Below are 24,829 nucleotides of genomic sequence, written 5' to 3'. Positions count from 1 at the left end.
AGAGCCTCTTGCTGGTGATACAATTCACCAGGGAACAGCATCTTGCACATGTGGGTGGCAGAGATTTTGGTTTCACTGCAAGTGGAGTCGTGGCAGGCAGTGTGGGACTGGGATCACCACGTGTTCTGGACACGGGAGTCTAGCAGCACCTGCTGCTCCTCTGGGCAGTGACTGCTCGAGGCAGAGACGTCAGTCCTTCTGTGCTTCATGCCTGAAATCTCTCAGGGTATGTACTCTGCAGTCTTGTGGGTTCTTTAAGCAGCACCAAGGCTTAAGGATGTATGCACATCCTGGATTATACACAGGGGAAGCCAGAATTTGTCAGCCACTCACAGAACTCTCCACAGGAGAGAAAGAGCAGAAAACACTGCAAAGACGCCTACAGGAAAGGGGATTTGCATGAAACTAAAGAGCCTCCAGGCAGGATAGGAAGTGATCCCTGATCTACTGTGTGTGAGGCATCATTACTTGAAGGTAGAATAGTAAAACATTTCCTCTGGCTTTAGCTCTTTTAGGTAGGAAAATAGAGAAGAGGGAAAGAAATGGAAACAGCTGAACAAGGTGGCACGGAGGTGAGGGCCATGGCAGGCACTGAGGCATGCACCTCGCATCTCCCCACACACCCACAGACAGCCAGGTCTTCTGCTGCTTCCCAGCATGCTGCTGCTCCTGTGAAATACTTCCCAACTTCCTGCAAGAAGTGAAGATGGCATTCAGGAGTCACAGCCCAGGCACAGCAGCTCGCAGGCTGAGGAACTGCCATTCCCCACCACCAGCATGCTCCACCTGTGTCCTGATTTCCTGTCTCCTGCTCAATTCTTCTGCCATTTGCAGGGACTCGCCTCCCTGCCAGCTCTAACCAGCCAGCTCAGCCCCTGCTGCAATGCCAACACATGCCTTAACACATCCTGCAGGCACGGGCAGAGCACCTCACCCTGCCCAAACACAGACACTGTGCTGGGGTGCATGGGTGCCACAGTGCTCCCAGCTCAAGCACCCAGCAGCATCAGCCATCCAGGCCACATCTACAGAGAGAAACTCTTGCATCCCTCAGCCCCTGTTTTATCTTCCATACCTAATCTTTGAGATAATCCAAAAACTATACTGCTATGTGTTTTCTCTTGCCTTCAGTACCTTTAGTGGGAAGCATTTTTTCTCCAGAGCTTCACCTGCCTTGGTTGTGCAGGCTGTGTCCACTTCTCAGCGATCACACTGCCTCTCTGGATCACAGTGACTCTCAGGAGGCTGCTCGCTCCCCCCTGACACCCTGCCAGGCCCCAGCCTCCCGTCACCATCACGGGAGGAGCAGGTGTTGCAGCCAGACAGGAAAATGCTACAAGAGATGGAGGGACAGGAGATCCCCCACTGCAGTTACACTGAGGTGGGATATGGGTCTGAGGGCAGGCAGGAAGGGATGCCCTGATGTGGCAGAGGAGGCCAGGAAACAGGAAGAGGAAGGTTCAAAGTCACAAGCCAGGATCAGTTTCATTTTCAATCCCTCAGCCTCTGCACTGACGATGCTCCAGGTTAAAAACAAGGCAGCCCATGCAGCACCAGTGCCTGCTGAGGGCCAGTGGCTCTCAGAACAGGGATCTCACGGCTGTCCCATCTGCCAGTCCCGCCTGGCAGGCCCAAGGGATGGGACTGTCCCATGGGAAGACCCATTGATGTGGGCTTGGGGTCTGATGGGCGACAGCCCCGCCTCAAGCCACGCGTCGCCCGCGGCAGCACAGGGAGAGCCCAGACCCAGCGAAGCTGTAGAAAAGGAAATTGTCCCGTTTAATGAGCTCGCTCCCGTAACACAGACGTGAGCGCATGGCCGACGGGCGGCAAGCAAAGTGCACAGTGAGCGGGACTCAGCCCCCGCCCTGGAGAAGGCATGGGAGGGCTCGGGGTGCCCGGCACGGCGTGGGCACCAGCCAGGTGCCCGGCCAGCAGCAAGGACAGGGAGAGCCCCGGGCTCGGTCCAGTTGGCACCAGTGTCAGGTCCAGTTTGCAGGGAGGTACGGCTCTCGTTCGGCTCCGTGTAGCGCAGGGAGGGCAGGGGCAGGTCAAGTGTACCAGGACGGAGGCCAGAGGAGGTGGGTCTGGGGGCGCCTGCGAACAGGTCCTACGGAACGCCACCATGGCAGGTTTGGAGCCTCCCTGCCCGAACCACAGTTTAACCAAAGCAGGGAAAGGGAATAGAGAAGGGGCTGAAGGCAGGGCAGCCCGGGCAAGGGCCCTCAGGTCTATCTAGCTATTCCCATTTGCAAGGTATCCGGTGAGGGGGTGTGTGGGATCTGCCAAGCACCCCAAAACGGGAGTGAGCCTGGGTGACAGACGTTTACCAGCAGTTCCACGTCCCTGACAGTCTCTCCCAGGTGTGACTCAGGCAACCCCATGCCAGGAAGGGGGTCCGAGGGAGCCGGGCCTCCCCTCATTATCTGATGGAAGCATCGCTGGGGGGATCACGGTCAGATTCCTCGCTCTCCTCGTTCGGGGCTGACTCGCTGTTGGAGGTTGGGGTGAAGGCAGGAGACTTTCTGCAGAGGACAGTAAAGGGCAGCAGTCATACCATCGCCCAGGGGGAGGGAAAGGACCCAGTTTGGTGTGTGCAGGGGTCACTACAGCAAGAAGGAGAGAAGCTGAAGTGCCCCTTTGGGCATGTGTGGGTCTGCAGGAATCCCTGGGTGCTGGGAAGGTGTTCCAGAGGACACCGATGAAGAGCATGAAGCAGAGCTGGGAGAGATGCTGGAGGGGCCTGCTCAGAGCAGGACTCTGACAAGATGCATAAGGCTAGGGTCTGTGAAAGTCTACCACAGGGCTCCCCAGCCTGGAGCCACCCTGACTCCACAGGCCTTTGGGGGCTTACACAAAGTCCCTACACAATGGCAACTCCTCTCTCCATCGGGGTGGGGGTCTGGTTTCATGAGTCAAAAGTGACTCCCGTGTGTCTCCTGCCTTCTGCAGAGGTGGCACCATGGACTGTGTGGAGGCCAGCCAGGAGTCCAACAGCCCCCAGGGACTGCCCTCTCTCCCTGCCACACGAGGGCAGGGCAGGAGTGCTACCCAGTCCTTTGGCTCCCTGTCACCACCAGCCTGGCTGCAGAGCCAGAGCACGGGTGTCCCGGCTCTCCTGCTGAAGCTCACCTGTCCCCAGACTGGGTGATGAGCCGCCGGCAAGTCTCCATCTGCACATCCAAGCCTCGCTTCATGCTGCACATTTCCATGTACTCATGGAGGTGCCGGTTCATGTCATTCTTGGCTGTGGCCAGTTCCAGCTGCTCAAAGGAAACGGGGCAGAGATGATCCCAGGGCATGCGGTGCAGGGCAGTGGGCATGGCCAGAACGAGGGCTGTCTCCCACACTACCAGTGACCTGCTCCAGCATTGTGTCTCCCTCCCCCAGGGACCCACTCCCCCATTTGACACCCTTCTGTGCCATGCCCTCCCCACTTCCTCCTTCTCCCACCTCTATTTGGTCGATGGTTTCCTGGTACTCCTTCTCACGGCTCTTGAACAGCGACTCCGTGTCCTTGATCACCTTCTCCAGGCTGTCATCCTGCTGCTGAGGAGAGCAGACAGCAGGTTTAGAGGCGGGGAAGCGTCCAACATGAGGAACCAAAGGCAAGAGAGAGAGACAAATCAGAGAAAGAATTGGCAGCACTGGGAAAAGAGGAAGAAATATATACAGTGTAGTGCAAATAAGACAGGAGTCAGTCCTGCCAATGTGGACTTGAGAGACTCAAGACTCGCCACACTGGGCAGAGACCACATCAGGCGAACAAGCCCAGCATTGCACTGAAGATTTGGAGAGCACAGACCATTCCCAAGCATGACAGATTCCCAGGGGACTGCCAAGGGCCAAAGATTTGGGGTGACAAGGGCTTTGGCCAGACACCAAGGGCTCTGTTTAGGCATTTTTACTGCCCAGTGGGTAGGTGGGCTGGAGGACATAAGCAAGGATCACCAGAGACCAGTCCAGCCAGAGGAAGTCTCCTCTTGTGGATGGGCTGTGGCTCTCCCCATGTGTGTGCATCCTGCCCTCAGCACACCCCTCAGGCTACAGGTCCCTGCCCTGTCTCTAAAAGGGAGACCTCGACAGGGATGCTTTAATGTATTCATGCAGAAAAGGCAGGAAAGAACCTGGTACAGGCCTGCAAAGGGAAAAGGGCTGAAATCTGGTCTTTGTAGAGAGCATCTTCCCAAGCTCAGGCAGGACCGAGTGTCCCAACCCAACAAGACCTCAGGGCCCTGACACCACCGTTACCTCCCCCTGCACCTCTGCGGCTGCAATGGCGTATCCGGAGAAGTCCTCCCAGAGGAGCAGCGTTTCTTCTGTCTCCTCCCACGTGAGGCTGTCACAGTCATCCTCAAAGTCGTATTCCCTCCTGGGCACAAGGGAACGGCACATCAGCACTCAGCAGGAGAGCCACAGCAGGCAGGGGGCTGCATCGGTGCCAAAGCCTTGCACCTGCTCACGGGCAGGGCTGCAGCCCTTGGGAGTCTGGCCAGGGTGAACTCAGGTGTGCCCAAACCCAACAGCTGATGGGGAAGGGGCCGGCTTTATGGTCAGGAGCCCCAACAAGTTCGGACACAGATTCACAAAAGGCAGGGAGGGGGGCAAGAGGAGCTGGAGCTCCCATTCTCAGCATAGGTGGGCTCAGGGCTCCCAGGGGGTCAGTCCCACTGTGCCACAGAGCACAGGGTGAACATTCTCCACAGCAGCAGCTCTCATCTTGCCCTCACCAGGGAAAGGAAGACGCAGACCGCCCTTGCCCTCCCCATCCCAGGACCAGCAGGAAGCCTGGCGCTGGAGCCTGGCTCGACACCACGGGCAGAGGTGCACAGCAGCCGCACTCACAGCTGGTTCAGCATCCTCTGCATTTCCTCATTGATACTCATGGCCGTGGTCTCGTCCTCCTCCTCCTCGTCAGGTTTCCGGGAGGCATCGCTCTCTGACAGCGAGGTGTCCTCGTCGCTGACCTGCTTGCGCTCCCGCTTCCGCCCCACCGAGGCTGGGACCTTAACGGGAGACAAGTGCAGAGACTACAGAAACGAGGCCGGGTCCGAGGTCAGGAGCAGGTAGTTGGGAGGAGATGGAGGGGAAAGGAATGGTGGAGGGACAGAAAGGCAGGGAAAGAGAGAAAGACAGAAAGAAAGGAAGGAAGAAAAGAGAGAGAGGGAGAGAGAGAGAGAAAGATGGGCTCATTATGATCAGGTTAAAGATGGGTGCAATGGATAAAACATGGTTTTAGCATTTTCTAAAATTAAAACTAAGCAACTAAAGATGGAAGCTATGAATCTGATGAGAAAAAACAATGTGATTTTACTGTAGAAAAACTCAAATCACCCACCACCCCAGTCCAGAGACAGGGAAACAAAGTGACAGAAACAGGAAAAAAGAGACAGTCTGAAAAGGTGAAATATGTCAATATTTATAGTCCAACCTTTTTTATAGAAAGTATAAAATTTGTAAAATTTCTCAACTGAATGGAACTAACCAGTTGCTTCTGTAGGGACAAAGAGCGAGACAGAAGGGCAGAAAGAGAAAACAGAACATCCAGAAAGAGGAAAAGAGACAGGGACAGAGAAGAGAGACAGAGAGAAGATGATGGAGAGGGGAAGGGAAAGGAGAGAGATGGAGTTAGAGACAGACGCTCAAGCAACTTGTCTCCCTCCTGCAGCTGTTCCCCTAGCACTGTGGGGTCCCCGGGCCCAACACAACAGGTCAGCAAGAGGTTGAGGGGACTCTTGATGTCCAAAGCAACATCTGGAGCTTTCCACCTCCTCTAGGTGCCCTTTTGCCTGGTCCTCCCAAGAGACAGAAAGCAGGGGACCGCAAGGAGCAAGGGCAAGGGTGACCAAGTGTCTCCCCTAGCAGGGGGCTGGTGTTGTCTCTTCTACCTCCTTTGGGATCTCTCCTCCCCAGAGCTGGTGGCTGAGTCTGGAGCAGCAACAGGCGCTTCTCACCTGAAACATCTTGATCATGTCCTCGCAGTTCCGCTGCTGTGCCACATCACACAGCTTGGCAGTGATGTCGATGCGACGGCAGATGTCCATGTCCACCTTCATGGCCTTCTCCTGGATCTTGGTGTCCAGCTCCGTGATGTTCTGAACCCACGGCACCACAGGAAGGGGACAAAGGAGGAATATTAGGCAAGACAGATGGCAATGGGTGTCCCCACGTTCCCCCTCATGCAGGACTGCTCCTACATCCCTGCCTTGCTCACTGTGTCCCAGACCAACCCTGCCAGTGCTGGATGGGCCCCACCAAGGAACTGCTTTTCTACAGAGCCGCACCACTCGGGTAGGACACTGCTGTGGGGTTGGAGAGGGATTAGGGACTCACATTGCTCATCAGTCCCTTGAAGACAACGAGCTCTGCCTTGAGCTGCTCCACCTTCATGGCCAGTTCCTCCTGGCAAGCTTCAGCCTCCTGGGCTTCCTGTGCCAAGGGGAGAGAGATGTTCAAATCAGCACCAGTACGGGGCAGCTGGGGTGCCGGGGAAAGGGGGGACAGCAATGCTCACCTCCTGCAGCTCAGCCACCCGGTCCTGGAGCTGGACACGCACCGTGTACTCCTCTTCCCATCTAGGGAGACAAACACCGCTCAGATCCCACCGGCCTCGCCTCGCTGGCTGCCAAAGGGAGAGGACGCAGCGGCAGCTGCTCACCCCAAAGCTATCCGAGAGAGGGGGATGGCAGCACCGGGGTGGGAAGGAGAACGTGCCCAGGAATGCGTGGCCTCTTGTTTCCAGGCGATGGCAGCTGCCAAGCCCATCGGGCCCCCCGGCCACAAACCCTGCCCCACCACGGCCGCCTGCCCTGCGATGGGGGGAGCTGGGGACACCGACCGCAGGCTCCGCACGGCAGCTGTGCCGCACGCCCTGCCACACCAGGGCTGGCCCATCACAGCCCTCCGGCCTCTCCATCCGTCCCTGAGCCCCACAGCCCTGGCTCACAGCAGCTCCAACACTCAACAACAGGTTTGCAGGTGGATTGCAGAGTTGCCCCCATGTGCATCGTTTTTGCGACCACGTTTGTGTGTCTGCAGTGCTGCAGTTCAGGAGCACAAACCCTGATCTTGACACCAAACCTCCTCACAGTGTGAGTGACCACGATGTGCATGGAAGGCTGCTCCACTGCCCATCCCAATGCAAGGGGCTGCCCTGTGCCAGGCCACGCTGCCTGGGCACTCCTTGGCTCTACTGCTGCCTAACAGGTTGGATTAAAGAATGCTGTTTCATCCCACAAGGAAGCAGGATGGATTGTGCCACTTTATGCCAGGCTGTCCGGTGGGTATTCAGCTCTGCAGCTTCGCAAAAAGCCGAGCTGCACGGCGCCCCAGCCTTGCAGTGCAAAGACACATCCCCTAGCAATTATTATATTATATTTCACTGCATGAGATCAACCTCTTGGGTCATGCTGCAGTGTTGGCCCAGCCCACGGTCTGTTGGGAGGCCATCAAGCCGTACTGCTCTTGGCTAAATGACGATCCCATAGAGCAGGGGGGTTGGCATGTGCTGTGGTGCGGCATGGGGCAGGGCTGCTGCATTCTTATCCAGCTCCTGGCTCTTCTGGGAGAGCCAGATTTTTCTGAGAAAGAGAGATCACTCTGGGACAGCAACCAGAGCTGGGCCCTTCCTGGTGCTGCGAGGTCTGGTTTCTATTTAATGCCTGCAGGCACCAACACAGACACTGCAACTCTGCACAAAGATGTGAAAAATCTCTCCTCTCACTTAGGCACACCAAGTCTGAACAATAAATCCTAAGGTTTAGAAGGCCAGAAAGCATATGAAAAGCCCTTACATTTGTTATCTTGGGGTATCTGGACAATCTGACCATGTGGGAGAGCCCTGGCTTGTGAATTTCTAAGCTCTTAAAGCTAGCAACGCTGCTCCTTACTCAAACAAGGACAAAAGTGTGCACTCCTCGTGTTAGTGTTGGATCCATACCACAGCTCCAGAAGGGGAATCAAAGAGTGTTCCCATTGCCTTGGGGAAAGAGAGATGAAGGGAAAAGAAAGGAGAAAGTTAAAAGGTAGAATTGCCCTTATATGGGAACTGCTCAAACAAAGCCTCCCTCCCCAGGGACAAAAACGCCTTCCACCATAAGAAAAAAAAACTTCAGCATCTTTCTCGGTGTGGCACTGCCTCTTTTTTGGTCCCCGCCTCCCTCTGGGTCTCTATATAGCCCAGACTCACTGGGGACATAAAGCATAGCTGCAAATCCTGGTAAGAGTTCATCGCACACCAACGCTTTGGAAGACGAGTGCAGGTCACATACATGGGAGAAAACAGCGACTCGCCCCACCAGGGACAAACCCGCGCACCCATCCCCTTGTGAACCTCGCTCCTGCTCATCTCCTGCCTGCCTCCTTCTCCCCTGCTCCCTCCTGCAATGCACCACTCCTAATAATAACCTGCCTGCAGCACTGCGCCCGCAGCCCCGTGCGGCCGCCGCCAGCTGGAGCCGAGGCTGCCCCACACAACCCCACGGCCACCGCTGTGTGCCAAGGGGAGGGGGCAGGTCCTCCCTGCACTGCTGCAAAGCAACAACCTGCCCAAAGGCAGACAGCGAGGGCAGGAGGGTCCCAGCTGCATGCAGACCTGACCATCCCCTTGCCAGCTACGGGACAGCTCTCCCAAAGCCAGGGATGTGAAAAGATGCAGTGCTGTCCCTGCCAGGTGTGTCCCTTCAACAAGTTCACCTAGAAAAGTCAACAATTCCCCCATCTTTAAAAATCCTGCTCACTGCAACAGGCACTGGGGTGCCTTACCCCATCCTGCAGGGTCAGTGCACACCAGGGCTTTGGGCTTCTCGGGGCCTGAAGCTCCACTTTTCCCCCCCTTGCCACATCTAAACCATGTTAGAGCTCACCTTAATGGGGATGGCCCTGCAGCCTGGCACAGCTCCTCAGAGGGCAATTTCAACAACAAAAGACCTTCTTGAAGCATTTTAATAAGCAAGGGGGCTTGTAAGAACGATGGAGAGACTTTGTACCAGAACTTTTGCCTGCAGTGACAAGAGGCGAAGGTTTTAAACTGAAAGAAGGTAGGTTTAGATTGGACAATTTAGATTGGAATAAATTTTTATGATGGTGGTAAGACACTGAGCAGAGAAGTTGTGGATGGCTTGTCACTGGAAATGTTCAAGGTCAGCACTTTGAGCAACCTGATCTATTGAAACCTCACAGCAGGGAGATTGGACTAGGTAACCCCTAAAGGTCTTCTCCAACCCAAACCATTCTGTGACTCTAACACACCATGTTAGACGTGTGTTACTCACTCCACACCTCCAGTCTGTCCTTGCAACATCCAAGATAAGAACTACTTGTGAATGCAAGTAGTAGGTGTAGCAGACAGCACAAACCCGATGAGACTCCCAGATCCCCAGTACTTAGCAGATCTAATGTATGATACTCGCGGGCACCCTTTGCCCCCATTCAGACCACCTAGTATCAGCCTGTTCCTCCCAACTGATGCTCCTGGTGAGCCTCTCTCCTGCTGCTGCAACTATTTTCATCCCTCCTTATTGCCCCCACAGCCCTCCTGGATCCCTGACTTGAATTTCAGGCCCTGTGTACCCAGAGAGAAGCTCCTGCTGCTGTGGGGCACACGGCAGCAACGCTGTCCCAAAAAAAGCACAAGCTCCAGCACCCAAGCCATGGGTAAGAGAACTGGGAAGTCCTGTTTTAATATGGCCTCTTCCATCTGTCTCCAGGCAGGTGGCAAAGGCATGACACCAGCTGCACTGTCCCCATGGCAGATCACAGCCCACTGTGGCAGGGACCTCTCAGCTCCCAAGGGATGTTGGTGTCAGCCCCCACCATGGAGAAGGGTGTGGAAATGGGATCCTTCTGTCCCATTCCCCTGTTTGGGACCTGGCTTTACCCGTCAGAAAGTTCCCAGTGCTGGATAGGGTCTGGGGGTGGGGTCTGCTTTCCCCCAGCTCCTGGTAACACACTCCAAAAATAGATCCCACCAACAACATTGGCTCATAGCAGCTTGTGGTGCCCCCCATCTCACCCTCCGCAGTCCCTCCGTCACCCCCACCACAGCCTTCCCCGAAGCTCAATTGCCAGAGCAGGACAACCCAGAAAAGCTCTCCATTTTCCCTAAGTTTCAGCAGCACCAACAAAGCAAACTTGGTCCTCTCTAGCTGACCCACTTTGAGGCTCAATCTTTCCTGGCCAAAAAAACTGGCTCCAGCTTCCCACTCTCTGATCTGAAAATGCAATGCAAGGAGTGCTGCTCCCCTCTGGAGAAGGAGCCTGACCACTGGCTTAAAAATAAAAGGCCTGAGGTACATGCAGCAGTTAGTGGGAAAGAAGAGATGCCAACTCTTCCTTTCCACATGCCTTGCTCAGTGCCTTTCGAGCATCTGACGGGCAAGTTTGCTCAGTCTAAGCCTTATAAAGCCAAAAACATAAGGTGTCATCTTGGACCCCAGTCTTGATCTCGGCACTGGCCCGTGGCTGTGCAGAACCGGTCAGTGGCACAGCCAGCGTGGGGAGCCGGCTGTGGAATCACAAACTTTCCGACTGCTTCTAAAGCATCATAACGTGACCTCTGAAAAAACCCCAGACCGGCCTCTGGGCTGGTGTCAGTCACCAGTGACGCTCCGGCCCGGCGCTCTGACCCTGCCACGCCAGCCCAGCCTGATCTCATCCTACGTGCGGATCCGGGAGCAGCCTCGGAAACCGGCCCGACACAAAAAGCACTGCTGGCAAGAGGCGAGAGCAGCGGCCACCCTGCACGGGAAAGAAGAACCGGCCAAGAGATTAACTTTGCATTCTGCTTCACCCTTCTGCAAGGCACATGCCAAGCCACAGCTATTTTGGGTCGGGAGGAAAGCCCCAGAGGAGTGGGGTGTCCTGCCTCGGCTCCCTGCTGCCTCGGGGCCAGCTGGAGAGCACTGGCGAGGGAAAGGGCCTGGGAGAGGCCAGCCACCCTGCTGAAGGGCTTCTAGACACTTTCCAACACATCCAGAGAACTCTTCCCAGCAGCCTTCTCCAATCCAAACCCGCTCGCTGCTGCATGTCCACCTTCCTCACCTACTTTCAGGAAGGAGTCTGCTCCTCCTTCCTGAGCATTTCCAGATCCCCCCGGCTTTAAAACACAGCTCATGGAGCCATTCCTGGAGTTATTCCTTCCTTGCTTGGAAAAGCATTTCTAGCCCCTTACAGCAGGTTGGTAAGATGGAAAAAGGCTCAGGGAACATCCCGAGAGGGTTCACACACCAGGTGGCAAGGGAGGAGACCCAGGCACAAAAAAATGCTTTCAGGGGTCCACATTTTTCCTCACGCTGCCTTCAGCCCCTGCTCCCGCGAAGTCTGGCCAAGACTGGCGCCTTTCCTCCCTGCATCTCCTGCACAGAGAGCCCTGCAGCCTCCCCGGGATAGCTCGGGTCCCCCGGGGGATGCCGCTGGCTCCCCCGCTCCCGCCGCCCCTCCTCACCTGCGCTTGTACTCGTCGCGCTCCCTCTTCACCTTGGCCAGCACGTTGTAGAGGGCTCGGATCTCGGGGGTGATGGTGTCGATCTGCACACCCACCCCGTCGGGGTGGACCCAGGAGACGCCCGGTCCCTGCACCAGGGTGGTCTCGGGCCCCGGGCCGAGCCGCCGGGCTTGCGAGAAGGACCAGATGGTGCCGGGCATGAAGCGGGAGCCGGAGGAGAAGGCGGAGGGCTGGCCGGGACCCCCGGGGCGGGAGCCGGGGGACCCCAGCGCCCGGGCCGACCCCAGCCCCAGCCCCAGCCCCGGCCCCAGCCCCAGGGTGCGGATGGGACCCACGAAGCCGGTCTGCACCGCCTGGTCCCGGCGCGGGGGTCCGCGGCCGCGGCCGCCCGCCCCCTCCTCCAGCGCCTGCTGCAGCTGCTTCTCCAGCTGCCGGTTGCGCCGCTCCAGTTCGTGGACCTTGGCCAGGAAGCAGCGGAACCGCAGGTTCAGCGTCTTGAGGACGCTGATGTTGGAGCCCAGGTCGTTGCGGAGGGCCATGGCGGCGGGCGGCGCGGGGAAGGGGCCGGCGGGCGGCTCCCCGGCCAGGGGCTCGGCGGCGGGCGGCGGCGGCAGCTCGGGGCCCGCCAGCCCCTGCTGCTCCTGCGGCAGGAGGAAGAGGTTGGGGCCGAAGAGCGGGTTCATGGCGGCGGCGGGACGGGGCGGGGAGCGCCGGGCGGGGGGATGCGCCCGGCCGGCCTCGGCGGCGGGGGCGCGGCTTCCGCTGCGGCGGGGATGCGGCGGCGGCAGCTCCGAGAGCCGCCCCCCGCTCCCCCCACTCCCCGCCGCCGGCCCCGGGCGGAGCGAGCACAAGAGGGGACACGGCAGAACCTCCCTTTCCTCTGCCGGCCCCCGTGTCTCCCTCCGCCGAGGGGCGGCTCGGCCTTCCCGGAGGGTTTCGGGGCGCCCCGGGGCGAAGGGACGCGACCCGGGTCCAGCAGGATTCCCGGAGGGAAGTCCCTCTCCGGCACCGCTAGCTGAAGCCCCGCCCGGTACCGATTTCCGTAACCAGCCCAGCCGCGACGCAGCGTGCCTCTGCCTCCTTTTTAATACTTTATTCTTTTCTGCATAGAATTTAGTGCTTCCCCAGAGCTGCCGCCCTTAAAGAGAGCATAACTTTGGCTCTGCACCCCAAACCCTCTCGTTATCCTCGCCCGCGGGAGCTGCCGCTGGACAATGGCGAGCCAGCGCGCAGAGGCGGCTGTGTGGAGGCAGCCTCTCACATATCATGCTGGGCTTGCAACCGGCTTCCTCCTTCCTTCCTTGTTCACAAAGCAGCCTCGGGTCTTGTTTCACGTCCCTTATTTTAGCCTACTTTAGGTCATTCCCTCTTGACTCCCTGACCCGACCCCAGGTGAATTTTGCCCAAAGCGCTGGCGTCGCCCCTCACCGCATCATCCGCTGGGAGGGGACTGCACACAAATCGATCGCTACATAAATATTTTATGGATGTGGACACCTGTGTTCCCTCGCTGTCTGTGTGCTCCTGGCCCGTTCCCCCAGGACTTCCACTGAGGAGCTGAGCCGAGCGTGGCACTTGTGCAAAGCAGCCTCTGATGTCTCGGCTGAGCCATCAGCAGTGGGTTTGAACTCTTAAGAGATGCCCAGCACTGCACTACGCTGAGCTCTGTGGAAGGAGCTGGGCACGCTCCAGTGGGGCAGTGTGCTACAGCCCTTCCCTTGGGTTCACAGGTATGGCTCAATCCACACTGCCAGGAGCTTCCTGGCTCCACTGAGGATGGCCAGCTTTGTGAGTCTTGAGTGAGAGTCTGCCTACTGCATGTTCCCGGCTGCTTCTCCTCCAGGGCTACAGATCTCTTCCATTCCTCCATTACTCTTCTGCCATCCTGGCCTGGGAGGAGGACAAATCAAATTTGTCCCCCTCTCCTGCCTTGCTGTGTCCAGCATCAGTTGTATCCTGTGGCCTGCCTATATCCCCTGTCCTGCCCACACCTCAAGGCCCCCCACGGCAGCCCCCAATTGCATTTCTAGTACTTCCTCTCCCACCAGTAACAATCTGCATCCTCCCTGGCACACCCATGACCACTGGAATTCAGCTGGATTTCAATCCCTCTGAGATGGGCTTAGGTTGGGAAAGAAGTGAGCTTTCCTTTTCCATCACCTCCTTTTTACCCCTTTTCTCTAGCAGATGTTCCCTTGCTCTGCCTCTGATTGGAGAGGCTGAGTGGTGGCAAGCAGTGCTTTTGTCCAGGGAGAGGAGGGCAGGAAGGCTTTCCTCATGGACAGGCAGAAGAGATCCCCATCTTCCAAACACCAGCACTGCAACAGCATCTGGTAGGGAGCAATGTGCCTGGCAGCAATGCTACCAAACAAACAGCCAGGAAAAGAGAAGGACAGATGGACAAGAGGGATCCCGGTCACAAAGCTTGCTTTGAAGCAGCAGCGACAGCTCCAGCTCGGAAACCTCCCAGCATGTGACCTTTAGCCACCGCTGACTCCCTCCTTCCTGCTGCCACCTCCTGTCACCCGCCCCCCATGCTGCCACAGCCTGCCTGCGTGCCTGGCAGACCGTGCTTTCTGCCAGCATCCTCCCTTCTCACATACTCCTGCTTTTGCCCCTCCACACCCTTGCACCTGGGCGAGCAGGGCCAGACAGGGGGGCTCTGCTGCTGCGTGCAGCCGGTGAGGAGCACGGGCAAGAGCAGCGCCACAAACTGGGCAGCAAGTGCTTTCCCAAGCTGTGCCTGGCCTGCGCCTGTCCGGCTGGGGAGACCCAGCAAGTAGAGCTGATTAATGAAACGCCAGTGGAGGAAGGCATTGCCATCCATCAGGAAAAGCTTTTTTACCAGGAGGCCAGCACAGCACAGGAGCAGGTGGTGGGATCTCTGTCGGTGATGGCTCTGCGGGCTCAGCTGTGCAAATCCAGTGATGTGACCTAGTGCCGGGACAGCCCCGCTCACTGGGCTACAGACCTCCAGCACCTCCTCCCACCAACACTCCTGCTGTCTCCTGGACAGGAAGCAGTGTGGAGCCTCCTTTTTTCTCTAACTTCCCTTGCTTAGGATACTTGCTGGAGTAAAGGATTCTTATTGATGCAGAAGATGCCTGGGGCAAAGGGCCAACCTATTCTAGTTACTCCTGCAGAAGCCCAGAAACTAGAGACAATCCTGCTACCCAGGGGACCACAGCGCTCCTCCTCTGGGCCTCAATCTCACTGCAGCACAACAGCTCCTTCTCCTCATCTTCCCCTCTCGGTTCACCTAACACCTGGCACTTCTCCAGAGCCTCTGACTGCTCCTGCCCCCACTTTATCAGCTCAGGGTCAACAGTGGCACGGCTGGGCCGCAGCTGCTGACATGCTGAGCTGCTCGTGAAATCATACCTGTAGCCAACGTGAAAAGAGACACTTACTCACAAACATGGTGGTATTTGTCTTACTTCCACAGATTTTAAGGCCAAGAAAGAAGCACTGCATTTTCTGACCCTGTGCAAAACAGAGTAAATTCCTGTAGTTCAGATCAGATATTTGTGTGGGACTTTATCTCTAATTGCAGACAGCACAGTAAAAAGAGATTAAGCCTCTACCACTATCCTCCATGGGCAAATCAAGGTAGGTTCCCCAGCTGGCAACCCCCTATTAAAATCACCTGTCTCCTTTGCATTTGCCCAACTTAACATCCATTACCAGGCTGAGATGCTCCTCCTCTCCCAGATCTCAGAAGCGCTTGGTAGCTAACACATCCACCTTGGTGTGTCTGTACCCCATCTCACTGCTCCCTTTTCCCTCCAAGTGCCTCAGTGGTACCTTCTCCCTTGCACAACACTGCTGAAATATTTCTGTGTAAACTCTCCAAGTCTTCAAACTTCCAAGATTCTTCACTTAAACTGACCCGTAAAGTTGCTTCTATCCACAACCAGGGGGAGGTGTTGCAGTGAACACACAACTTTCGGACCCAGCAAAGTCACCAGCCCAGTCAGCTGCCTGGATTTGGGTGCAAAAGTGGGGAAGTCGGTGCAGAGGAGCAGCTGCACCACCAGCAGCTGGGTGATGGCCACACTTAACACACAAAAATGCTACTGTCTAACAGCAAAGGAGGGAATGGATTTTCTTCTAAAAATACACAAAGACCAGTCCAGGAGGGAGTTTTGGAGCCAGGTCTTCATGAGAAGGCAGTTCTAGGAAATGCTAGACCTAACTGACCTCACCTTCTCAGCAGTTCCTGACTGGCTCCATCAGGCAGGTGGGATTTGCAGACATCCTCCTCAGGGATGGACAGCCTGGGGGAGCAAGACCCACTGACAGGACTTTGGCCATTTGTGGATTCAGCCCCTACAAAAGTGTCCATATCTCTGGGCGTTAAGTGCAATGTAGTGAGTGCACGAAGATCCAAATTTCATACCCAAGTCCCTGAAATGTGCAGGGCAGGATTTCAGCCCCTTCTCCAGGATACAGCCAGACATGAGGAAATGCAACCAGAGGCAGCATGCCTGGCCCAGAACAGACATTACAGCACATGACATCACTGGAGTCAGTGACTGACCCCTGTTGCTGCTGGAGTCTCTTCTCTTTCCATTATGCACTCTTATCCCCAGCAGTCTTCATTTTCCTTCCTGCACCACCCCAAGGGTGCAGCAGTGCAGAGAGGAGCTGGCAGCGCTCTGAAGCCTGCAGGGCAGGAGCTGTCAGCTGGCTGTCTTCATTGTGCCTTGATAAGGCTTCTCCAAGAGACTCCCAGTTTGGGGAGAAGGACTGCACACGGCGCAGTGGAACAGATATCATCACGACTTCTCTCAACAAGCTTTTAATCTGTGACAGCATTTTTACCCCTCAGATCTGCTTTCAGTCCTTGCTCTGCCTCAGTTCTTGCTTTGCTTTGTCTCAGCTCTCACAAGCCACGTTATCAGCAGCTCTCAGATATTAAAACACATTAAAGGAAGGTACTGAAAGATGATCCAGCAGTCACATTTTCCAGAAATCTCAGTTTTCAGGTAACAAAAGATTCCCAGGGTAAGAAGGCAGCTGCAAGCACAAGCCCAGTGTGACCACAGCCTCATACCAGCGTGCAGAGGAAATCACCAAGCTTTGTCCCCAGCTGCTGCATCCCCAGTACTGCCTCTGAAGCTTGATGGCTGCATTTCAATGTCACACTCAACATTATCTCTCTGAGCAGCGATAACTGCAATGGCTGAAATCAAGAGTGCGAGATCAAACCACCAAAAAGAGAAGAAAATTTCTCCCATCTCTTCCCAGCTATAACAAAAGGTTTGCAGGCATGCCAAGTGATTGGAACAATGCTCAGCAAGAGAGAAGTTTTATTGACACAGATAAAGCAGCAGCTATTCCTGCATTTCAGGGCTGAAATTCCATCATAATTTGGACATTGCTGGAAACCGGACAGTTACCCTGGGATCCCAACCAGGAAAACTCTATCCCTGCTGTTGGGGTTATCAGGATAAACTGCTTCTCAAGCTGAGGCTGCACACTTACGTGGTTACCTCAGCGGGCAGCAGCAACAACATGGGACAGATCAGTATCACTCCCAAAGGGACAGGCCCAGGGCTCAGAGGCTCTTGCTGCTTATTTCACCAAAATTTAGGATGTATTTGTCCTCTCTGAACATTTCCCAGTTTTAGTCTTTATGCAGATGGGGGGTGCAAGAAATGCAGTATTGAAGCAGTAATTCCTCCCACTTGGGTGCTATTGCACCTAGCATTTATTTAATTATTCTGAAAGACACTGAAAATCTTCCCTTGGGTCCTCTGTATCCAACAATCCAGACCTCTCCACACAAGCCCAAAGTGAGACACTTGCATTCAGAGGCTGCTCCCTGACCTAATTCACTGGGGAAGCGTGGGGAAAAGGTTAATTTTAAACTATGAAGATATTTGTTTAATGTCTATTCAACACAAAATTATAAAGTCAGCCCTCCTGCACCTTCCCCATTCCAAACAGGGTTACAGTAAATAAAACACACAGATAGATAAGCCCTAAAAGGCAGAAGATAACAAGGTCTGTAACAAAGTCCAGGACTCCTGAGGCACTGAATCATTACAGGAACCACTCAAGTGCAACGTTGGAGAGCTTCAGCCAGAAACTTCACAGCTGATAAAAAAGCAGCATTATCATGGACTTGGTGGGAAAGAGCAGATCTGTGGTGGGATGTTTGAGGGTAACTGCAGGACCGTGACAAGTTAATCACGCAACGTTTTAAGGAAGATTACGGGAGCAAAACTTACTATGGGATGCTGAGGGGCAGGATCAAAGGCGGCAAAAGGGAGGCATCAGGCTTAAATCAGGGAGAACTGGGCATGGGAAATGGAGAGAGGGATAAACAGGAGCCAGTCACACAGACAGGCTGCTGGTCAGTGTGGCTGGGCCCTGCTCCCAGTTACCACCATCGGTCCTGGCCTTGCATTAAGCTCATCCCAGCCATTCTCCCTGCACGCATGCACGCTGCTGGCCCTTAGCTAACTGCAAGCTGGGCTAGCCTGCATGCAGGAAAGGTCTGAGAGCCAGGCAGCAGACAGACCACAGGCCTAAGGACCAGCTGCCAGTGACCCACCAAAGTGTGGGAAGGCAATCCACCAGCATCGTCCAGGTTTGACAGGCCAGGGAGCAAGAACAGGATTAGGATTTTCATTTTTCATGTTTTGTAAGTGCTGTTTTGTGTTTCCCTGGGCACCCATCACAGCAGGTTCCCTCAGTTTCTGCTGATCACTCTTGTGCCTGGTGGCATTGATGAGTGGGAAAGCTGGAGCCTCACATGGAACAGACCAGGACATTTAAATAGGAACAGCCCAGACCACTGCTTGCTATGTCTTGAGGAGAAGCAGCTGCATCTGGGTGAACATAAAGGCAAAAAGGACTTCACTGTATACAGCTCCACAAACCAAAAACAATCCCTGCTCAAATCTGGGAGGCCAAGAACCGAGACACTGCTGGGGACCAGAAAAATGGTGAAATGGGGACAGTCACAAGAGTGAAATAAGTGACAACAGGGAACTAGGGAACCACTGGGCTAGAGCCTTGCCCAGACAAAGCACTCAGCTGACAGCTCCACACAATACAGCCTTCATGCAGGCAGCAAGGATTTCAGTTCCCACTGCTTCTTCACAAACATCCCCGTTGTAAGGAATATGGACAGACACCAGAAATGCCAGAGCATCAGCTGGGAGTAAGAGGGGTTTCTGCTGCAAAGGAATAAGGGGACACAGCAGAATCCTGCATTTTGTGTTCCAAGGAAAAAGAACAAGACTTGAGAAAGAGTATAAAACTTTTAATGGGTCAGTGCATCAGTCCTTGATGCAAAGGGAAAGGAGCAAAGGGGGCTGCCATTGTCCCAGGTGCTCAGAGCTGCAGAGATGATCTGCACAGAGCAGCAAAGTGGGGGTACACACAGAGCTACAGCAGCCTTTGCTCTCCAAGGAAGGGATCAACACGTGGAAAAGCACTTCCACTCACTGTCCATTTGCTTTCACTCTATGCTTCTTCTTCCTGGTAGGGACTTTAGGCCGCATCATTTTGGGAGAAGGCCGGACAGCCTTCAAGGGTCTCCTCTGTGCTTGCAATGAACGTTTCTTCTTCAAAGCAGGTTGGGGCAGCTTCTGCTCTTTGTCAGCTTTTGATCCCTCAAGTTTCTTCTTTTTTGGCGGAGGCTCCGTGATGATGGTATCGGGGACAGCGGACGGAGCTGCCGCTTCCACAGCGGGCTCTGGATCTGAACCGAGAGAAAGGCGCTGTGAGAAGAAGCCAGGTGGCTTCTACAGGGGGAGCAGCCTGTGAGGGCAGGCCCAGGCAGCTGAGCTGAGCTCCAGCACCATGTTACCTTTCTGTGCCTGCGGGATGGCATTGGAGAACTTCTTGAACTTGGCGATGAAGAACCCGTCCATATTGTGCGTGTGGGGGTAGAAACGCCGCGTCGACTTGAGGGACGGGTGGAAGCGGCGTTCCTTGAACCTGGAGGAGGAAGTGGGGTGAGCAGCGATAGAACACCTCTGCTCAAACCTGGGCACCAAGCAGCAGTCACATGTGCAGCTTGTGACCTGGCACACACCTGGTGAAGCCCTCCTTGCCAAAGTCCAGGCCTGTGGGCACCAAACGGACGTTGCGTTTCTTCAGGGCATAATCCACAACCCACTCATTCTCCTCCACCTGCCAGAGGCTAAGCATTAGGATCCAAAACTCACCATCTCCTGAAGAGGAGGTGACCACAGCAGCTCGTGGTAGAAGGCACTTACCATGATGGAGCAAGTGCAGTAGACAATGTAGCCCCCTGTCTCGGAGGCAGCATTGACTGAATCTATGGCGCTAAGAATCAGCTCCTTCTGCAGGTGGGCACAACGCAGGATATCTGTCTCATCCTGAGAGAGAGAGAAAGGTTGGGATGCCACAGGCATCCCAGGGAAGCACCCTAGACCTCTGCTGTGGATGAAGGAATGACAGGAGAGAAAAGCATTTATAATATACAAGACTCTGGACTCTTCTGCAAAAGGAATCTCAAAAACTAGCCCTGGGACAACACACAGAATAAGAAAGAAAAGGAAAAATGTATTATAGGTATCTCTCAAGAATACAGCTGCCCCAAAGGCCTTCCTCTCATGACTCATAGTTGAGTCTGCTCTGGTCACCCACCTTGTTGGTTTTGACAGCAGGATCCTTGGAAATGACACCTGTTCCACTACAAGGAGCATCGAGCAAGACACGGTCAAACCCTCCGAGAACCTACAGGCAGACGTGTAGATTTGGAATTACACTCATGGGTGGGGACTCAAAACAAGGCCAAGACTAAAAGGGGAACCAGAAGACCAGGAAGACAGGAAGCACTCCTTCTTCCTCCCTGTCCACTTCCCACCTCTCTATCAAATAACAAACACTCCCCAGCAGCTCTGCTCATCCTCCTGTGACAGGTGACTTTGGAGAACACAGCTTCACTAAAGGGACAGCACAGCAGCTCTGGGTAAGCACTGTGACCAGGAACATACCTTGGGGAACTGCCGTCCATCGCAGTTACTCACGACGGCATTGGTGACTCCCAGGCGGTGCAAATTCCCTACCACGCTACGCAGCCGCTCGGCACTGCTGTCATTAGCCAGGATCATCCCTGTGTTCTTCATAAGCTGAGCTGCCAGAGGGCAAAACACACCAGCAAGGGGCTGAAAACCTCTTGTACCTTTGTCTCCAGTTACAGCCACCCGCTCCTTTCCTCGAGTTCAGTCCCCCTCTATTCCCCCTTTCTGTGTAGACCAGTGTAAACTCCTCCCTTGCCAGAGCATCCCTCCCAAGGCTCCAGGGCAGTACCTATGTAGCTGGTCTTGCCTCCTGGGGCACAGCACATATCCAGGATGCGCTCATTCTCCTGTGGAGCCAGCGCCATCACAGGGAGAAGACTGGAGGCTCCTTGCAGCATGTAGTGTCCAGCCAGATACTCTGGGGTGGCACCTGGGCAGGGAAGGCAGAACAGAAGAAAATGAAATGTTAAAGAAAGGGAAGCAGGAGCAGGTGAGCTCAGCCCTGTCTGGTAAAGGTGATCTCACCAATGGGCACAGTGGAGTCATAAATAACAAGTCCCGTTTTCGACCACTTCCCCAGGGGATCAAGATTCACGCCACGGTTGATTAGAGCCTGCAAGGCAAGGAGAAGGGACTGAGATGCTGCTCCACGGGACCGGCAGTTCAGGACACAGCCCCTGGTTCCTGCTCACCTGTGCCAGGTCCCGTCGCCGCGTCTTCAGTGTGTTGGTGCGAATGGTGACAGGGCGGGGAACCTCGTTAGCCTCCAGGAAGTTTATCAACTGGATGGAGGAAGGGACAGAGAACAGAGATAAAAATGAATTCTCAGGGAGGCAGCCAAACCCCCGTCGGTCAGCAGAGCTCCGGGCAGGGCAGGCTCCCACCTCAGGGAGCGGGAAGATGTCCATGAGCTTGGAGAGCAGGAAGTCGCTGTAGGAGTAGTAGGCGGCCATGTCCCGGCGCAGCAGGGCGAGGTATTCCTGCCGGGAGCGCCCCTCCTCCCGCTTCACCCCAAAGTCCTGCAGCACCTCCACGTTGCCCTGGATGCGCTGGTGAATGATGTGCAGGTCAGGTGGCTCAGCAGGTGGGAACACTGTCAAGGAATCGCCAACAGCCAAGGAACTCGCATAGGGGCTCTTTACAAGTACACTCAGCCCTGCTGGACAACAGTGCCTGCACCAGAATGGCCCTGCTGGAATACTGCTTCCATCAGAGCTCAGCAGATGCAGGATTCAAAGAATGAAACTGGACAAAAAAAGTTCACAAGGCAGAACTGGAGGGTGTTTCAAAGAATTACTTTAGATAAACAGAAAAAAAAAATAAGCCAAACAAAAGAAGTGCTTTAATACTGAAAGCATTACCTGCAGCAGAAAAGAGACTAGAAGTTCCCCAAGGGCAACCAAGGGGGACAGAGGAGAGCAAGAAGGGAGGCAGAAAATTAAAATCACCAAAGTCCAGCAGCAAGCACTTTGGATGCTAGAATTGCTGTCATCAGAAACTCTGGGAATGGGTTACACAAACACCCACCAGGAAAATCAGGGTAGAGAGGAACAAACCACATAATAAGACATCCATATGTATTTAGGACTAAAAAGGAAATTAGGGCAGGTTCCAAGCCCCATGCAGGGCGTCACAGATTTCCTAACTGTGCTATACAGAACCACAGCATAATACACTATCTATTAGGACAGCTCAGCTAAAAATACCTTGTCATGCAGACACTTTTGCTAAGCAATATGCATGATAAAGTCCAAGTGAAGCTCTTTGGTTGTATCCTGGCCCCGTGCTGCATCATACACAAGGCTTGTGGATGTCACAGATAAAAAGGATATTCTCCTTCTCAATCTCTTCACTAGTTGGCAGTTTAAACTGTTCATCTATATCCAGGTTGAGCTGCAGATCTGGGCCCTCTTCTTCCTTCTGTCCCATTTTCTGCTTGCTTGCCTCCTCTGCTTCCTCCTCCTCCTCTTCCTCCTCCTCACTGTCATCTTCACTGAGGCCTTCCCTACAGACAAAGAACAGGATCACACAGACACTTCTCAACTATCATTTCTAAGATGGCAGAAAGAACAATAACACCACAGGCTCCTCATCTATCCAGGAAAGTCTCTACACACTCACCTGTCAGGCTTCTGCTTCAGGGCAGCTTTTTCAATAGGCAGCAGCTAAATAGAGACAAAAGGTTAATCAAAAAGCATCCACAGTCATCCCCTTATTTCCCGCCATCTGTGAAATTTACTTGCTCTGTCGAAAAGGGACGAGAAACAAAAGCACTGAATGTTAGGCTGGAATCAGCTGCTAAACTTGAAATCATTCTTGTGAAGGAAAGAAGGGGAAAGTTCTCCACCACCTCACCAGCCCCCCTGCCCTAAAGCCATCCCTTCCCCCCAGGTCTGAGGGGTCCTTTCAGCCAGCAACACCAAGTATTTCTTGTGTAATTAAGAGGAAGAAGTTCCTACCTCTTCTTCCTCTGATGAGGAGGCACCATAATCATCCACCAACTCCTCACTGCTCCCATCCTCCTCCTCCTCCATCTCCCAGCTGCTCTCTTCCACCTCACCATCACTGGATAATTCCACATGATTTCCTTTAGGTTGGGTTTTCTTGGCTTTGGCTGGAGTCAGCCACTTGGAATTGCCATCACTGAAGCCAGAGCGGCCACGGGCAGTTTGTCCTGCTGCCTTTACAGCACGTTTCTCCTTCTGTGGGGACAGCTGCTCTTCAGCTAGAGGCAGAAGAAGTGGTTCAAAGTTAGGCATTATCTCCAAAATCAGCTGCTCTGCTTTTTCAGTTGTTACACAAAAAGGCCTCAGTCTGAGTCCTGAGCTGCTTGTCTAGAGGGAGGGACTGCTCTCTATGAGTACCTCTCATGAAGTACTGGGCATATTCTCACCTCTCCTGCAATGGACCTTTCAGGAGATCTAACTAGAATTATCGAATCAAAACACTGCCACAAAGTTCTTATGGTATTTGCTCTGGCATATTACGGTACCCTCTGCCCCAAATCTTTGTCTATCCTTCCTTCTTTCTACTTCAAGAGTTTCCTGGGCCACATGAGATGTAAAAAAAGATTTAAAAGCCTCAGTTATAAAAGCAGCCTGCAACAACCTTGCTGTGAACAGAAGTAAAAAATGGAGTTAATACACAGAAGAGAGACCTTTGAGTAGTTCTTCAGACAACACTGCCTCCTGGCACAGCAGACACAAGAAATCAGATAGAATTCATTGTTATTATCTATTAGAGAGAACCCAAAAGAGGGTCAGGATGATGAAGAGTCTGGAGGGGAAGCCTTGTGAGGAGCAGCTGAGGTCTGTTCAGCCCGGAGGAGACTGGGGAAGACCTCAGTGCAGTCTCCAACTTTCTCTTGAGGGGAAGAGCAGGGGCAGGCTCTTCTCTTTGGTGACCAGGATCCGAGGGAATGGCAATCAAAGTTGTGTCAGGGGAGGTTTAGGTTGGATATCAGGAAAAGGTTCTTCACCCAGAGGGTGGCTGGGCTCTGGAACAAGCTTCCAAGGAAGTGATCACAGCACCAAGGCCGGCTGAGTTCAAGAAGCGTTTGGACAACACTTTCAGGAATACGGTGGGACTTTTGGGGTGGTCCTGTACAGGGCCAGGAGCTAGACTCAATTTTCCGTGTGGGTCCCTTCCAACTCAGGATCCTCTAGGATCCTGTACCTTCAAATAACGAAATCCCACATGTCCCTTGCCTTGAAAACGACGCCAGAGAAGAGGGGTGGCGGCAGAGCCCAGGGAGAAGCAGGACGGGGGCCGGCCGGTCCGTCAGCCCGGTTCGGACCCGCTCTCACTCACCTGTCGGCTCCCGCTCTCCTCCTCCTCCTCCTCCTCGCGGCCTCCTCCCCGCCGGGCCTCCGCCCGCTCCCAGCCGCCTCTTCGCAGCCCTGCATCGGGAGGGGAAGCGGCGATCAGCGCCGGACCGGCCCGCACACCCCGGCCCGCCGAACCGCCCGCCCTCACCTCTTTCTGCCGTGACTGGAGAGCTTCTTCCTGCCGGTCTCCGGCTCTGCGGGAAGACACGCAGCGGTCAGACGGCCGCCGCGGTCAGACGGCCGCGGGCCGGTCCAGGCCGCACTTACCTGGCGGCAGGAAGCGGGCCAGCTCCACCTCGGCCCCGCGCTGCTTGCGGGCCTTGCGCCCGGGGCCGCGCTTCTCCTTCCTGGTGGGGTCCAGCTTCCGCCCCATGGTCGTGCCGCTCGGGCCCCGCCACACGTGCGGCGCTCCCCGCCGCCCCGGCGCACGCGCCCGCCGCGGGCCCGCCCATTGGCCGGCACCGCCGACCGCGATCGCTGATTGGCCCTGCCCGCAACGTCAGAGGCGCGGGTCGCGCGCCGCCCGGATGCGTGGGGCCGCGGGCCCCACA

General features: G+C 55.0%; 2 protein-coding genes across 7 annotated transcripts; both read right to left on the bottom strand.

Moving 5' to 3' along the window:
• Positions 1-1,756: 1,756 nt before the first annotated feature.
• IFFO1 (intermediate filament family orphan 1) lies at positions 1,757-12,126 on the bottom strand. 6 transcript variants are annotated; one of them, XM_088051403.1, is made up of 9 exons: positions 11,444-12,126; positions 6,515-6,575; positions 6,334-6,429; positions 5,955-6,095; positions 4,846-5,030; positions 4,252-4,372; positions 3,454-3,549; positions 3,133-3,263; positions 1,757-2,525 (listed from the first exon to the last, which is right to left on the bottom strand). In XM_088051403.1, exons 1-9 carry the CDS (start codon positions 12,124-12,126, stop codon positions 2,423-2,425), a joined length of 1,617 nt encoding a protein of 538 aa, XP_087907529.1. In that variant the 3' UTR covers positions 1,757-2,422. The 6 variants fall into 6 exon arrangements, with proteins under 6 accessions (XP_087907529.1, XP_087907530.1, XP_087907531.1 ...); XM_088051404.1 differs by having other exon boundaries at positions 3,454-3,546; XM_088051405.1 differs by having other exon boundaries at positions 4,264-4,372.
• A 6,572-nt stretch (positions 12,127-18,698) lies between these two features.
• Positions 18,699-24,701, bottom strand: NOP2 (NOP2 nucleolar protein). Its single transcript, XM_014253311.2, has 16 exons — positions 24,546-24,701; positions 24,427-24,472; positions 24,262-24,350; positions 22,911-23,176; positions 22,573-22,616; positions 22,284-22,456; positions 21,336-21,535; positions 21,144-21,233; positions 20,977-21,064; positions 20,741-20,881; positions 20,425-20,564; positions 20,075-20,164; positions 19,681-19,803; positions 19,497-19,594; positions 19,269-19,399; positions 18,699-19,160 (listed from the first exon to the last, which is right to left on the bottom strand). The coding sequence occupies exons 1-16, from the start codon at positions 24,649-24,651 to the stop codon at positions 18,901-18,903; spliced, it is 2,085 nt and encodes a 694-aa protein (XP_014108786.2). The 5' UTR covers positions 24,652-24,701; the 3' UTR covers positions 18,699-18,900.
• Positions 24,702-24,829: the final 128 nt, after the last annotated feature.

The sequence above is a fragment of the Pseudopodoces humilis genome, chromosome 2 (assembly GCF_049639895.1).
Source record: "Pseudopodoces humilis isolate 2021_Gansu_Grassland_sample_001 chromosome 2, ASM4963989v1, whole genome shotgun sequence".
In the NCBI taxonomy this organism is placed as follows: Eukaryota; Metazoa; Chordata; class Aves; order Passeriformes; family Paridae; genus Pseudopodoces; species Pseudopodoces humilis.
The sequence above is the reverse complement of the archived record's forward strand: the minus strand, read 5'-3'. Positions and strand labels throughout refer to the sequence as shown.

Excerpts from the sequence above, each read along its gene's own strand:
- NOP2 (XM_014253311.2), bottom strand. The coding sequence starts at position 24,651 with ATGGGGCGGAAGCTGGACCCCACCAGGAAGGAGAAGCGCGGCCCCGGG. Across the intron at positions 19,804-20,074 it reads CTGCTGTCAAAACCAACAAG|GATGAGACAGATATCCTGCG; the intron begins GTGGGTGACCAG and ends TCTCTCTCTCAG. Across the intron at positions 19,595-19,680 it reads ACTGCACTTGCTCCATCATG|GTGGAGGAGAATGAGTGGGT; the intron begins GTAAGTGCCTTC and ends AGCCTCTGGCAG.
- IFFO1 (XM_088051403.1), bottom strand. The coding sequence starts at position 12,126 with ATGAACCCGCTCTTCGGCCCCAACCTCTTCCTCCTGCCGCAGGAGCAG. Across the intron at positions 5,031-5,954 it reads ACATGATCAAGATGTTTCAG|TCTCTGCACTTGTCTCCCGT; the intron begins GTGAGAAGCGCC and ends TCGTTTCTGTAG. Across the intron at positions 3,550-4,251 it reads CCGCAGAGGTGCAGGGGGAG|CAGCAGGATGACAGCCTGGA; the intron begins GTAACGGTGGTG and ends TGCTCTCCTCAG.